Raw genomic sequence first — 15,845 nt, 5'->3', positions numbered from 1 at the left:
CGTGACCTGTGCGTGTGGCGGGCGTGGCGCGTGCGTGCGGGCGTGCGTGCGTGCGTGCGTGCGTGCGCCGCCTGGGGCGGGGTGCAACCGCGCGTGGATCGCCGGCGTGCGGGCGCGGCAGAGTCCGCGCGGCCGAGGTTATCCCGCGCTAGGAGCTTGGTGTGGCGAGCGAGGTTTTGATTAAGAGTCGCTGCGGATTTTTGCTGAGGAGACTTGCTACCTGTGCAGCGAGGGGGGAACGGTTGACCCACCGTCTCCGTTTGCAAAGGGCTTCGTTTTCAAAACACCTCCGAATCAAGGCAAGGAGACGATGAGTGTGGAATGAAAATTCAAAGGGTTCCCAAGGATCGTGACTTGCCTGAACTCACCTGGGTGAGCAGTTCACCCACGGTCAGTGTCACAGGCAGCGAAGAGTGGGAAAGGGCCAACCCCATTAGGGCAGGTACCAGGCCGGTCTGTGCCCCTGGGTGGATACTCCCACCTCCTGCCCCTCCACCTGCAGTCACCTGTCCCACAGCACCTGGCAGGTGGTCAGTGTATACCAGCGCCCACGGAGCAGCCTGCTGAATTAAGAGCGAGTAAAGGAATTTGAATCCCTGTTCTGCCTGATCTGCCTGCAGCTCAGATCTAACCCTCAGCCACTTCTGCACGACATTTTGGGATTGTTTTGTTTTGTTCTTATGAGAGAAATTTTTGCTGTAGTGGGCACGCGCTCTCCGAAGAGACAGAAAGCAAGAAATCATCTGGTGTAGTGGGAGATGGCCACTCCACAATCCCCTCCCTTCCACTCTCCTCTCAGGACCCCGGGCATACATGCTCAAGCGCCCAGTGAGTTTTAAGCCGAGGAATCCAGGACTCAGACCACGGTCACCATGTGGGAGTGCGGTGACTTAACTACTATTCCATCTGCTGGTCTCATGACTATTTTTTTGACAGCTCCCTGCCATTCAGGTACACTTTCTCCATAGCACTCTGTTACTACCTTCCATTTCATTCCAGAGGCGGGTTTCAAAGAATGGTGCCACATTACTGTTAGTTTAGTGAATTGGGTATTTCAGACACAGGTAACAGGACTTCCACTAATAGTGAGTGGCCCAGGTGGTAAATAGTGTTATGTCACCTAACAAAGTCTGGAGGTTGGTCGGAAATCCAGGCCTGATGAGGTGAAAGGGCCATCTTTCCATTCTGTCCTCTTCTCAGGCTTGTCACCTCATTGTTGCAAGCTGGTCCCCACAATTCAAGGCAAGCAGCTTCATACAACTGTATCTAAAACAGGAAGAAGAAGCTAAACTCGGAAAGGACCTTTCCCCCCTCTCTTGTATAAGGAAGAAAACGGTTTTCAAGATAGAAAACGGTTTGCAAATCCTTGACTAACTGGGTCAACTGGTTATCACATCCTGAGACATCAAATATCTGTACAGAGGAAACAGAAAATGACTGTGGAGTCATTTTGTCAGCATGTGGTGTGGAAATACAAAAACTAAAAAAATGCCAGGCAAACAATTCTGAAGAGCTTTCTTTTTAAGAGTATTTTCAAGACCAGCTTTTAAACCCGGTGGTTAAGTGGTGTGCATAGTGAGCCAGATGCCCATGGCTGACCACAGTTCGAATCAGTGTTTGAATCCCCATTCAGGTGTACATCCCAAATACTGACCAGATGGGGAAATGGAGGAAGAATTGTAATGTGACCACACCCTATTAGGGGTTGCTCTCTCTTTTATCTCTTTAGTGAGCATACATGTCCTCTGGCAATAAAACAAAAATCACTAAAAAGTTTTTCATATAGTTAGAAGATAAAATGAATTGGACAGTACATTTTTTAAACCAAACAAGGGCAGGGGACCAGCAGGTGGCATGGTGATTAAGGTGCTGGAGCTTTCATGAATGAGATTAGTGCCCTTGTAAAAGATATCCAAAGAACCCTCTAACTTTCTAGCTAAGATATTAGCCTAATAAGAAAAAGCAGTGTCCTGACCCCCCCCCCCTTTTTTTTAGGTTTTTGGTATAGGATACTTTTAGTCCCCAGGAAGAGAAAGACAGGTACAGAGAGAGGAAAAGTAGGAAATCACAGGGGGGTGGCCACACCTTAATCCCTTCTCCATTCTCTTCTTAGGATTTTGGGCATGTACACACACATGGCCTGACGTTGAGTTTCAAGCCACCAGGCTTGGTACTCAAACAGCACTCAGCCATGTGGGAGTCCAGCACCTTAACCACTATGCTACCTGCTGACCTGTGTTTTGTTTTCTTAAAGGAAAATCTGTGTACATCCAGGAAGAGAGCCCTCACCATAACCTGACCTTGCTGATCAGAGCCTGACCCTGATCTCAGACTTCCAGCCTCCAGACTATGAGAAATACATTTCTGTTGTCTATAAGCTACCCAGGTTATGGTACTTTATTATAGCAGCCTGGACCAAGACATAATTAGCAACACTGGCTGGTTTTCATCACCAAAATGCTGTTGTTAGCATCCATGTAAACCATCCTTTTACCCTCCTAAAAGTATTCTTCAAATACTGAATTATAGGGGCCAGCAACTGGTGTAATGGGTAAGGGGCTGGACTCCCACATGGCTGACTGGTTCGAGTCCTGGATCTGACAGTTTGAGACTGACTGGACATATATGTGTGTGCACACACCCAAAATCCTAAGAGGAGAATGGAGGAGAAGGGATTGTAGTGTGGCCCTTTCCCCCTGGGGTGGGTGATTTCTTTTCCTCTCACTCTCTCTCTTGCCAGTGAGTTCATGTGCCTTATGGCAAAAACTTAAAAAAATAAATAAATACTGAATTGTACTTATGGTTGCCAGTGCAACCTTTTTCCCAATATACAATGCCAGCCACTTCATTTTGTGCCTTTCATACATTTCCTAATCACAGTTTTCATCTTCCTGTATCGCTGGCAAAAGTATAGTTCACTTCTGTGCCCTCATCTAGAGCAGTAAACCTCTCTAGTTCAGGAAGTCATTAGAAAGGTGACAATCAATATGATATAGGATACTTATATTATCAAAGCAACAGCTGACAGATGGTAGACATTCAACAGAACCTGCGATGCCGCGTTGGATTGATCATTGCTATTAATCCAGTGATTGGGACTCAAACCCATATGCCCTATCAAGACTGTCCATCCTTTACAAATGGAGTAAATTAGGATAGTATCCTAATACCTTAGCCCAGTACAGGGAAGTATTTTGTGCATGAACTGTACAAATACTTTCCCCTGATAACACACATTGCGTGATACTCTGTTCTTTCTTTTCCTGAATAGAAGTTGCTGCACCCACAGGGGGAGAGGTTTTCACCCACGACACTGAGTGCCATTCTCTTGGTGTGAGGGATTCCAGGAGATAGCTGCTCATTTCCATATTGATGAATTTTATAAACATGGTCTCAGATAAATGCCAGTGTACACTTCAGTGAGCTCATTTGTTTTTCAGTGGAGGGAGAAGATGGTCTCAAAGAATATATCCCTATCTGTGAGAATTTACTTTCTAGAAGCAGAAAGAAATGTAGTTGCAGGCGGGCATGGGAAGTGATGGGGTTGAGGAGAGAAGAAAGCAGACAAGAATCAGAGATGAAACAACCAAATCGTAATTTTCTTCCTTCTCAGTGGGATGCTGTGAGTGTGGCCAGATCCCCACTGAATTTCAAACCTTTTGGCTCCCTAACTCTTTGGTGAGGAAGAAGGCAGAATGAGATCTGAGGGGCTAGTTTTCTAGTGCGCCAGCAGAGAAGATGTGCAGGCCCTGGAGTAAATGAAATGTGTACTGTTAGTAAAAGATTCTCATTGGCTGCCCTGAATGAAGAGGAAAGAAACTGTGGCACCATGTCCTAAGCAGGGCTGGGGAGTTGGGGAGAGGCCTGAGGGAGACCCGTCCCTGTGTCAAAAGACAAAATTACAGTAAATTACTTGAAAGCAGGTTGGTTTAGGGATCAACCTACTGCCTTAAAGTATTGATTTGGTCTGTGTCACATACCAAACAATAACACATAGAGACACCATAGCCACGAAATATCAGTGATGGGTAGAGAACATCCTGACCAAGTCAGATGGAAACTTCGTGGCATCTGATATATTTCCAGATTTCTGAACCACAGATCATGTCATTCACTTGCATTTACATAGATATCAGAGGTCTCTGGAACTCAAAAAGACCTTTTAATAACCCAGGACCTTTTCTGAGTGTGCTTTTATTAGTTCCAGAGTCTTCAAAGGACAGGAAGTAATCTTGGGATCTAAAAGCAAAATGGTTTCAAATAAAGATAGTGAGATTCTTTGAGTAAATTCTATGTCCTTATTAGAATTTATGTTGACAGGAGCCCCCTTCAGTAGCTGAGAAATCATGATACTGTAAAGCAAATTAGTTTAATCAGACAAAAAAACTGAGGCCCAGAGAATCTTTCTCATTGGGCCACCTTTCATGGCCTAGTGGTTAAGGGAGCTGGATCCCATACAGCTGAGCATGCAGTTCGAATCCCAGACCTATTGACTTTAAAAACACACTGGCCTGGGGCCAACAGGTAGCAAGGTGGTTAAAGTGCTGGATTCCCACATGGCCAACCATGGTTGAGTGTTGGACCCAGTGGCTTGAAAATCACGCTGGGCACATGTGCATATGTGCTCAAAATCCCAAGAAGAAAATGGAGGGGATTGTGGTGTGGCCATAACCCCTTGGGGAGTGATTTCTTACTTTCTCTCTCTCTGACTCTCTCTGGCAAGTGCACACACCTGATGACAAAAAATAAATAAATAAATAAGTAAAAATCTAATACACTAGGCAGGCATGCATGCCTACATGCCCCAAATCCTAACAAGATGGAGAAATGGAGGAAAATGGATTGCAGTGTAATCATGCCCCACTGGGGAATGCTTCTCTGTACCCCTCATCTCTCTCTTTCTTACAGGTGCATAAGCCCTTTGGCACATTAAAAGAAAAGAGAGTGCAATGACAATGGAAGAACTCGGTCTCCCTGCTTGGATCCAGGTTGTCTCTTGGTTCTGAATGTATTTCCATGGAAGTTGAACTCATCTCCTGGCAAAACAAGTGTGTTGTTAATGCATATACAGCAAGAGCCTGACATATCCAAGCACTCGGTAAATACTCATTTAATTGCATGGTGTAGTGACTAATTATTGTTCAGTAGCTATCAGAGAGGATCTTGGAGTCAACCTGTAGCCTGGGGGTAAGCCAGCTGGATCCCAGATGGCCAACTACACAGCTGAGTCTTGGACTTGGCAACTTGAAAAATACAGTGGGTCCATGTGTGCATTTGCCCTAAACCCCAGAAGAGGGAAAGAATGGATTGTGGAGGAGAATGGGTTTTGGCATGATCATTCCCCAAGGGAGGATGCTTTCTCATCTTCCTTCTCTATCTATCTTTCTCTGCTGAGCACATGCACCCTCTGTCAAAATTTAAATTAAAAAAAAAAAGGAAAAGAAAGAATCTTAAAAATCTTCAGCACAAAGAAATGGTAAGTGTTTAAGATGTTTTATATGCTAATTACTCTCATATGATCATCAAACATCATAGCTATGTATGGAAACACCATTCTGTACTCCATAAGTATGCACAATTACTATGTATCAATTTTAAAATAGAAATAACATATATTAAAAATAACAAAAAAAAATCCAAGGATATCATATCTTTGGTTATTTTGTAAGGAAGTCTATACCACCAGAATCAATTTGACACTTGCAGGACAGATTATCCAACACAATTGACTTTGCACTTCCATTGTTTATTAGTATTTAGTCAATGACAGAAGACAATGAAAAGACTACAGGTATAATTTCAAGTCACATTATCATAGACTGACATGGAAAATATTTCGATAAGCCTTTCTTCCAACTACTGATGGCTTCAAGAGCATGGAAACCTATGATTTTTTTAGTCACCAAAAATCACGGTCAAAAAATTAGTGAAAGCTATAGCCACTAGAATTCACTTTTCATATATCAAGTAATGTTTCTTCATTGATAAGACTCTGGACAGGCATAATCACAAGTCTCTGGGTAACTTTGAAAACATGTTAGGCCACATACAGGATGATATTTATTTTCTTCTTTTCCAGTTTTGAGATATATTTCTCTTCAACTTTTGATCTCTATAGGGAAAAAAATGAACATGTGGCTGCATTAAAAAAAGAATTAAGAATTTTGCTTCTTACTCAAATATAGAGGAGGAATACACTATTTCTCCAGTGAAACAGGCAATGTACAATATAAAAGAGTTTGGATTGAAAGAAGTGTGTTATTGTGATCAGCTAATGACAAATTTTATCAACGTCTACTAGAATCTCGGCTTAATTTTCTGTCCTCTGAATGGAATAGTTCCTGCTTTATCTCATGATCATGTAGGTGTGATTTGATAACCTTAAATAAGCACAAGTAAGACCAAAGTATTAAACTTTTCATTATTCTAACTAATCTGGCCAAAATAATGGTCATTTATTATGATTTATATTGTAGCCTGTATTTTTTTAAAAAATGGGATCCCATTTTTACTGTTTGAATCTAGTAAACATAAGGACTCCACAGAAATTGTGACTTCTACAAGAAAAATACCTTTGTTGCAAATAATTTTTCAGAGCTATGGTGTCTCTATGTGTTATTGATATTTTGGGAATGTGGGAATATCATGGCGAGGTTATGTGCTTGCTACGTATATGCAAATACAGGATTGCAGAAGTGTTCCCAGGAGTATACATCTGATGTAAGTTTGTTTCATTTATATCTTACCCGCTAAATGATTCTTGTCTTAGAGCAATGGAATAATTTAAAAATATAAGCCTCTCCCTCACCTTCCAGAAATACTTAAGATATAACTTTGGAGCTATTCTGGGTAGGGAAGTCTCTGAGCTTTGGAGTGGAAAAAGGCATTTGTACCAGGAAAATGATATGGTATAGGGCATAGTTTGATTGAGAATTTGGCTCATAGGCCTCATCTCTCAGGAGCCAAGGCCTCCCACATAGATGAAGCACTTTTTTTTTTTTTTTTTCAGTTTCCAGAGGGTATACAGGTATACTCACTGGCATGTTTTTCAAGTTGCTGGGACTGAGATTAAAACCATGGTCAGCCATATAGGATCTGGCTCCTGTAAACACTACGCTACAGGATTGATCCAAAATGGTCTTCTTAACTTTGATTGAGCGCTACTTTCAAGAATGCACAATTCAAATGAAGACGATCAAGTTGTATGCAACCAACAAAATAAATTACATGATGTACTTAGGATCTGTATAACCCCCATATGAAAAATCAGCAGTAGGGAAGCAAAGGGGGAGAGAGCGAGAGTTGCAAATGTTAAGGAGGATGGTCATGGAGTCCCCTCCCTAGCCAAATGGGACAAGGCTGAAATGGCAAAGGCAGTGGTTATGATTTGGATAATGGGTTGTCTTCTTATGTTTCCTGTTGGGAATTTGGTTGTGGCCAGCAGTACCTGGCTGTCCCCCAGGGGTCCATACATGGGGACTTTGTTATATTGCTAACGTGTTAGAGAACAGGCTCATAGCTTGGTGGTTAAGGTGGCTTGTCCTATATAGCCAACCACAGTTCAAGTCCCAGACCCAGTGACTTGAAAAACATGTCAGTTCTGTGGGCATGTGTGCCCAAAATCCTGAGAGGAGAATGGACCAAAGGGATTGCGGCATGATCATCCCCCATGGGATGGTGCTTTCTCACTTTCTCCCTCTCTCTTTTTCTGTCTCTCTCCTCCAGTGAGTACACACACCCTCTAGCAAAATTAAAGAAAAAAAGTGTCAGGAGAAGATTTAAGATCACACCTTGGGGTGTGATTGTGTCACTGTGGGGGATCCCCATGACTGAGCTCAAATGCATATATACAGAGGGGACATGGGGCAGGCGAAGCCACATGGACATTGACCGCACTCCACTCCACTCACGGTCAGTCTGCTGTCCTTTCAGGATGCTTTTGGACTTTTCAGGTACCTGAATTGTGTGTTTTGCAAATAAACCTCTATTCTCTTTATAAATCACCCAATTTTAGGTATTCCTGTTAACAATACAGTAGCAGACTGACAGCAGACAAACCCCAGTGAAATGAGGTCCTTAAGATAACCTAAGGAAAAATAATCCCAGCTCCTGAAGACCCAATTTTAAATAATCCCCCTGTCTCTGACACTGCACTAACAATGTTTTCCTTACAAGTTCACTGCATGCTGCCTGCAGTTTAACTGATGTGGGGTAGACCTCTCGGAATGCAAGAAGCCCAGGACTCCCAACACATCCTTTCTTTAAGCCATCAAGAGTTTGGTCTCTCTTGTAGTAGATCATCAGTTATATTAAATTCCCTTTATATTGGTTTCATCCATCTAAAGCCTTCTAGTTTAATATACATACTTGTTATAATAAATGTGTCAGTAAACGCTGTCTGAAGAAATCTGAGGGGACACTATTGAGACTGATAGTCTCATATAAGAAAATAAAAAGTAAATATCTGGACCGGCCTCATAGTGCGGTGGTTAAGCACTGTGCTTTGAGAGCCATACCCAACATGGCTGACCAGGGTCTGAGTTCCAGCTTGGTGGCTTAAGAAACATGCTTGACAGGAGGAAGAAATGGAGGAGGGGAAATTGTAGTGTGGCCATGCTCCATTGGGGGTACCTTCTCTCCCACACCCGCCCTGGTGAGTATCTGTGCCCTCTGGCAATTAAAATGGAAAGACAGAAAGGAGAGAGAAAGAGAAGAAAAAAAAGAAAGAATGAAAGAGAAGGAAGGATGGAAGGAAGAAAGAAAGGAAAAGGAAAAAGGAAAAATCTGGCCACAGGGGACAGCAGGTGGCATGGTGGTTAAGGTGGGTGGATCCCACATAGCTGACTCTATGTTTTGAGTCCTGGACCTGGCAGCTTGAAAAACATGCCGGGCACATGTGCAAGTGTGCTAAAATTCTTGAGGGGAGAATGGAGAAGGGATTGTGGCATGGTCATCCCCATGGAGGGTGACTTCTCACTTAACTTCTCTGTCTCTCTCTGGTGAGCACAGGTAGCCTATAACAACAATAACAAAAACTTTCTGCCTATGTTTTTTCAAGAATGATTCCTATGTATGGTCCTTCCACTTACCCAAGCTGGATGTGATATGGTTCCTCTCCTTTGTTTCGCCATGGAGGACGTTCAGTCCTGGCAGTGCTGATCCTGGTACTGGGAGGGACGTTCCTGCCTCTAGCTCAGGGAACCCCAGGGTGCTGGGCAGGCTGGGCAGGGCACTCACCTGCAGCTGACTCGCCTTGCTCCCTCCCTGCTGCCAGCAGGCTGCTGGCCAGCTCACAGATGTGATCCCAGGCGAACCGCACGTGGGCAGACTCCACAGTGCGAGAGCAGATGGCAAAGCGCAGCACGAACTTGTCTCGGAGGTGGCACGGAACCAGGTGGATTTTCTTGGCACTGTTAATTCTCTTCAGAAGAGCTTCATTCAGTTTGTTGGAACCCTGGTGAGATCGACAGAGGCACCGAGCTCAGGACTCCAGTAATCACCGAGCGCAGCAAGTGTGTGGCAACACTGATGTCGCAGGGAAAGACCGACCTTACCTTTGCCTTCCATCACAAAGTGAAACACACTACGAAATAGTGTCACTCTGACTGCCTCCACACCCTACAACACAACTCCTCCTGTTCTTTCATGCTGTCAAAAATGACCCTCCCACGGCCCAGGTTTTTAAGAAACAAGACCCCTGGCTATGTCATCTATAATTGATAAGGCTAAGCAGCAGAATGGGGGTTTCTGATGATGCTTAGGAGGAGTTCTGGAGTCTCACCAAAACATGTAGAAGGAGTCTCAATAACAGTTGAGTTGCACTACAGATGAAAGCTTTTCATCAAACAGCAGAGGGAGGTCGGGGGGATGGCGCAGTGGTAAAATGCAACAGTGTGAAGCTCTCCCCATGGAGGGCTCTGGGCTCATGTGCAGAGAACTCCCTGAACATGCCAGGCACATGCCCAAGATCAAGGCTGGCTGAAGCTGGGAGTGGATCACCGTGTCAGGATCCTGTTGGAGGAGCTGCCTCTCCTCTGTCTCTTTAGATCATGGAAAAAATAAATAAACTTAAAAATGAAAACCCAGATGGGGAGTCCTTGCTTCCTGCCAGGCCCTGCTTCCATGGCAGCCTCTTGGTTGCACTCTTCATCCTTATCCCCCCATGGCTCTGCTCTCTCTTCCATGCACTGACTCTGCCTCCTCTAAGCTGTGGAATCGCCAAGGACTATAGAAAGGAGTGGGATGTGGGGCGCTGCATCCTCCTACATGACCCTCACAGGACTGGGCCGTCTGTTCTTGCCCTGTCTGCAGAGCTGAGGGCAGTGAGGACAAGTGGAAGGGAGCAGTCCAGTCTGTCCCACAGACCCACCCCAGGCGAACACCTGCCAAGCACAGGAAACTGGCCTGGACCAGCACCAGTCGCTTGGCCTCTAGCTGTGGGCCTGAACACAGCTCCAACTGGTGCCAGGTGGACAGTAAATGGACCAAAGGCAGCTGAGAAGTGATCAGTGTCCACTAGGCTGGGACACAGCTGGTCCTATTCTAGGATGAGGTAGAGAAAGAAAGAAACGCTGGTGTTTCCAAGAGAATGGAATTTCACCAGAGTCAGCATAAGAGAAAAACCTCTGATCATCAGGAAATGTGGAAACAGAAGCAAATGAATTAGGAAAAATGGAATTACTATTTTCAAACAGATTGGCCAGACAGGACTTCCATGAAGTGGAAAGAAGATGCCAGAGAAAATGGTCTGAGATGAGACAACGACACAAAAATTGACAGGGTGAGATACAGGAGACCGAGAAATGCGTGGCCAAATGAAGGTGTGAAGGAGGCCCAGTTAGGCAGTGCAGTGCCCTGCGGGTTTTAGGTGAGGAACCAAACAAAGTGGCCATTGGCTAGAGGACTTAAGATTGCAACCTGAGAGGAATAGGGCAGGAATGAGCAATGGCTAGATGGAGCAGGTGGAGGCGGAGGAATGAGCCACACATTTCACTAATGTGCTTCCTCACGAGGAACGGGAGGCTCAGCCTGGTGGCAACTTGGTAGCAAAGTGAGCTGCAGTGCTGGACGCCACATGCCGACAGCGGGTCGGATCCCCAGGTGGCCCTGAGCACACGCCAGGTGTGTCTGTACACGCCCAACATCCTGACAAGCTGGAGGGCCGGGGAAGGGGTTTGTGGAATAAGGAGACAGTTGAGGAGCTTGCTCTTTCTCTTTTATGCACGTACTCACTGTCACAAATAAAATAACAACAACAAAAAAGAAAGTAGATGCATGAAATGGAAGTAGCAAAGTTTCCCAAAAGAAAATGTCAGCTGAAAATGCCACTCATGGAAGGACCCACTGAGGTGCACAGGAGACCAAGGTAAAGGATAGAAACCAGCACACAGATAGGCCTGTGTATTCTGTAAATTACGGGCAGGGAAGAAAGTCTTAATCTTGACAACAGTATGCCGAGCGGAAGGCCACATATCCTAACGTTCCATCTATAGGATGTCTGGAATGGAGAGATCTCCAGAGACAGTGGCCCTGAAGAGGGGGCATGGGGAGGCCACTAATGGGTCTCGGGGGCATGACGATGTTCTAGATTGAGATGGAGGTGACGGCTGCACAATATTGTAGATACTAAAAGCACTCATATGTACCCTTTGATGAAGAAAATTATGTCTCAAAGAATCTGTTAGAAATTCAAATGTAAAAGTCGTTAAGAACACTGGCTATAGAAACGAAAACAGAAACCACCCCCTGGTGGCTGCTGTGTTTGAATGTGTCTCCAGTCCTCGTGACTGCACTGGCTGTACTGTAAAGGTGTTAAGTGAAAACTTACTTCCTCACGGTGTCCCGTGGCGAGGCCTGGTGGGCAGTGGTGAGTGCGTGGTGACTGCTTCATGGAGGCAGCGTCTCATGGATAGAGTGATGATCTCAAGAGACCCAGTGAATGCTAGTCCTCGTGAGAAGGAGTGAGCGCTCATGAGGGCTGGCTGCTATAAAAGGGATTAGGCAGGATCTCTCTCTCTCTCTCTCTCTCTCTCTCTCTCTCTCTCTCTGCAAGTGCCTGCCATCTTCTGTGCTACCCTCAGCCACACTGTAGGCCGAGGACTTTGGACTTCCTAGCCAGCAAAATCCTGTTTGCAGATAAACTGCTGTTTCCTTGTAAAACCACCCAGGCTCAGGTATTTCCGTTAGCAATGCAAAAATGGGCAAAGACACTGGCAGAGGGTCTAAGCACAATGCCAACACCGGCATTGACTGAACTGCCGCATCTGGATTTCCGAATGCCCATATGCTTTGCAACGCATGTGCTGGGGCTTCTCCCTCTCGTCTACCTGGAGAGCAGGTCCAGACCGCTTTGTGGCCCCGCATACCTCCTCCCAGATCTCACCACTTGTGCTCCTCAGAGAACTCCAGCCTCCTCACCTCAGAACTCCTGGAGTCAGGGGAGGGCCAGCAGATGGCAGGCGAAGGCAGAGTGGCATGCTGGCGGACAGCACCTGGACGGTGGCACTGAGCCCTGTCCGTCCTGACCGTTGCCTGTGCTTTGCACCAGGAAGCCTCCTGGAAAGGCCTGGAAAGCATCAGAAACTGCTGGCCGATGAAAAGCCACTGGTACCTCCCTGCTGGTGAGAGCGTTAGGCTCTCAGCACATCGTAGACCTTTGAGAAACGTGGTTGTGAGTCTCAGCAAAGGTGGCTTCTGCCCCGATCCCCCTGGGCTAGCTTGCCCGCACAGCTCAGGCAGCAAAACTATAGTCCACCACTGCCCAGCGTCTCTCCGACTCCTGTGTGGGGATCTGCTTAAGAGGAGGAGGCAGTAGACGTCGGGAAGGGTCCAAGATTCGCATTTCCATCCAGCTCCCAGCCGATGCCGACTGCCGTGTTTGAACGCACCCCCAGGCCCAAGTGTTAAAATCTGGCCAGCCATTGTTTATGATGAACAGTCGCACGGGTGGAAACAGTAGAGACTGCACCCGATTACCACGTTGAAAGTGGGGTCTTTAGGAGATGGTTAGGCATCAGGGGAGGCCCCATGGTTGGTCCTGGTGGGTGTGTAACGAGAGGGACTGAGAGACAGAGACACTCTCCTGTGCCAGCTCCTGCCCTCCGCCAGGTTGTCCACCAGCAAGAAAGCCTCCCAGAGGCGACCTCTGGACTCGATTTTCTTTGACTACCTAGACTCAGTATCTCTCTCCTTAGCAACAGAATAGACTAGGACCCTGATGCTGCTGGCCTGTGGTGACCCTCCAGTTAGAGTCCACTGTCCACCAGAACGCCCAGGGACAGTGATACGACATAGAGCCTGGGGGACGGGAAGGTGGTGAGGATTCTAGGGCCAAGGAAGGACAGTAGCAGGACATCCCCAGGTCACAGCAGAGACCCCCGAGGCCTGGTGCGGGTAGGAAGAGGCAGGGAGGTGGGTGACAGTGCAGGCGTGGGTCCGCGGTCTCCAGGAGTTAAAGCAAGTTTGGGGTCATGGAGGTTCTGAGACATGCTCTCCCCCATCCTGTTCAAACAAAGTGGAGAAGCCTGAAATAGGCACAAACAGACCTTCAGCCTAAAGCACACCAGCCCCAGAGTGACTTCTGCGCAGATCTCAAAGCGGGGGTCCTGGCGCACCAGCGATTCGAACTCATGGGAGAGCTGGACGTGCTTGAAAGAGAAAAGGGAAAACCTGTCAGTTTCCCATGCTCCTCATTCAGAGTAACACCTTATTAGGCCGCACCTCTGTGAATCATTTATACACAGCGGTTTTCTGCAGGCGTGGGCATCAATCACCTCCAGATGTTCCCGCACAGATGGAGACGGAACCCGCGGACAGCGGGAAACGTCTAGTATCTTCGGAAAACTGCCAACCATCCTCGTCTTCTCCTTGGGCTATCTTTAACCCACCCAACCGCCTTCCGTAATTTCAGAATGCACCTCACTCAGAGGCATTTGGACATTCTGGAAGAGATGACGGCTGACACCCACCGCTGGCTCCCTCGCACTGTCTGTGTGGACTGCTTGCCGGTGTCATTCTCAGGACCCTGGCAGCGTGGGGAAGACATCTTGATTGCCCCATTTTGCAGACACGGACACCAGCGGCTGAGCGGGAATCTCATGCAGCTGCCTAGAGCCGCCGCTTGGGCTCTGCACTTCTCCCACGTGTTTGTCGCGGAGACACGACCATCGTCTGCCTCATCATGTCCAGGGACTGACTGTCACTCGATGGACACACCAACCTGCTGTAACTTCCAGACCCTTACAGAACTCAGAGGTGACTCGAATACTGTATGATCCAAGGAAAGCATGCTGCCCAGGGCACGGACCCACATCTTGCTGGTTTGTAACCCGGGCTAAAAGCGGGGCGCTCGGGTCTCCAGTGCTCAGGGGGGAAGTGAGCAGAAATGGCGCGATCCTGGACCATTACACCAGCGATCCCCAGTCACACCACCAGAGGGCGCCAAAGACTACGGACACGGGGCTCCCAAAGGCGGTCTCTGGGGCGACGGGGCTGAGAGCGTCCCACATTGTCCATAATAAGGCAGGACCCTGCCCCTTCAACGGGAGGCTGGTGTGTGTTTAACATGACGTGGCACAGTCACGACTAGCTGTCCTTCCACTTAAATATGTCGTCATGGTGGACAGAGAAACCGTGCATAATTTTTGCTGCTTTGCCAACGCTGAGTTCAGCCTCATAATGCTCCTGGTTGGGGAATGGAGTATGTTCCTCATGAAATCACAGGCTCACTCCTTTCCCAGCTCTCTCTAACGTGGGCTCTAACGTGGGTTCCCATGCTGCTTGATGGCTCCCTCCACCAGTCTAGTGAGGCAGCAGGGAGTGTGGCATGTGAACAGGTGCCAGAGGAGCAGTCTGGGAGCTCACGGAGCTGCACTGCTGGGTAGGAGGAGACACCTGGACTTGAACTGGCAGCTGGTGCTGGCCAGGGCTGGAAACTGCTGCTGTTCGGGTTCCTGGGAGGCCCAGGACCTCTGTCCATCCAGATGAGGCCACAGTCTAGCAAGGATGCCAGGATGGGAAAGGCCCAGCTGGGGATCTCAGACCTCCTGCAGCTGGCTGCAAGGGTGGCCTTGTGCAGGTTCTGCTCCTACTCAGGCCCATTTCCTTCAGTTTAATAAAAGAGAGAGAGAGGGGCCCAGCCACCATGTGGCTGCAAGGCTGAAAGCCACGTGGCCAGCCAGTGCAGACCCTTGGCACCGCCTGCAAGTGTGCTGGGTGCCCAGAGCATACCCGGGCCCTGAGCACCTGGAGGGCTGGGGAAAGGGCATCACAGTGTGACAGGGCCCCACGGAGCGTGTCCCTCTTCTGGGGGCGCACACACACCACCTTCAAATGAAACTGACAGGGAGCAGGTCTTGGAGCAGGGCGATGGTGCTCAGGGTTCCTACATGTCCCTGCTACCTGCGTGCTGGGAGCCGCTGAGCAGGTGCTGGGCTGGGATGCTTGTTTGAGGACTACTGGAGGAGGTGGCATCTGTCCCACCCCAACGCTAAGGTTCTCCTGCCCCGGCAGTTTCTGGGTGAGGCACATTGTACTCTCAGCATTGTCATGGCTGAGTGAGGTTCAGTCAGCCAGATGTGGTGAAAGGACGACCTATGGAATCTATATGGTGCTTTTGCTTTGATCAACATCCTGGAGCTGCTAACCACTTCTTTTCCTCCTCCTCCTCCTCCTCCTCCTCTCTTTCTTTTTCTTTTCTTCTTCCTCTCCTTCCTTCTTCCTCTTCTCCTTTTCTCCTCTTCCTCTTTGTCTTCCCCTTCCCCCCTCCTCTATCTCTCTTTTCCTCTTCTCCTCCTTTTTTTTTTTTTTTTTTGTGAGGTTTTTTCACTATAGGGCACGCGCTCTCG

General features: G+C 47.6%; 1 protein-coding gene and 1 long non-coding RNA gene across 4 annotated transcripts in view; one reads left to right on the top strand and one right to left on the bottom strand.

Moving 5' to 3' along the window:
• Positions 1 to 870: 870 nt before the first annotated feature.
• On the top strand, positions 871 to 5,119 carry LOC106736356 (uncharacterized). Its single transcript, XR_001371389.2, has 2 exons — positions 871 to 951; positions 4,909 to 5,119. It is a non-coding gene; the product is annotated as an uncharacterized LOC106736356 (long non-coding RNA).
• Positions 5,120 to 5,725: 606 nt separating this feature from the next.
• The window catches only part of DDC (dopa decarboxylase), a 113,008-nt gene continuing 102,888 nt past the window's right edge, over positions 5,726 to 15,845 (bottom strand). For all 3 annotated transcript variants that reach the window (XM_006161795.2, XM_006161796.3, XM_006161794.2), the window contains exons 13-15: positions 13,545 to 13,646; positions 9,238 to 9,454; positions 5,726 to 6,112 (exon numbers count right to left, since the gene is read on the bottom strand). In XM_006161795.2, coding sequence (XP_006161857.1) covers positions 6,099 to 6,112; positions 9,238 to 9,454; positions 13,545 to 13,646 — 333 coding nt within the window. In that variant the 3' untranslated portion in view covers positions 5,726 to 6,098. The remainder of the gene's footprint in view (positions 6,113 to 9,237; positions 9,455 to 13,544; positions 13,647 to 15,845) is intronic.

The sequence above is a fragment of the Tupaia chinensis genome, unplaced genomic scaffold (genome assembly GCF_000334495.1).
Source record: "Tupaia chinensis unplaced genomic scaffold, TupChi_1.0 Scaffold139072_1, whole genome shotgun sequence".
Classification (NCBI taxonomy): domain Eukaryota; kingdom Metazoa; phylum Chordata; class Mammalia; order Scandentia; family Tupaiidae; genus Tupaia; species Tupaia belangeri.
The sequence above is the reverse complement of the archived record's forward strand: the minus strand, read 5'-3'. Positions and strand labels throughout refer to the sequence as shown.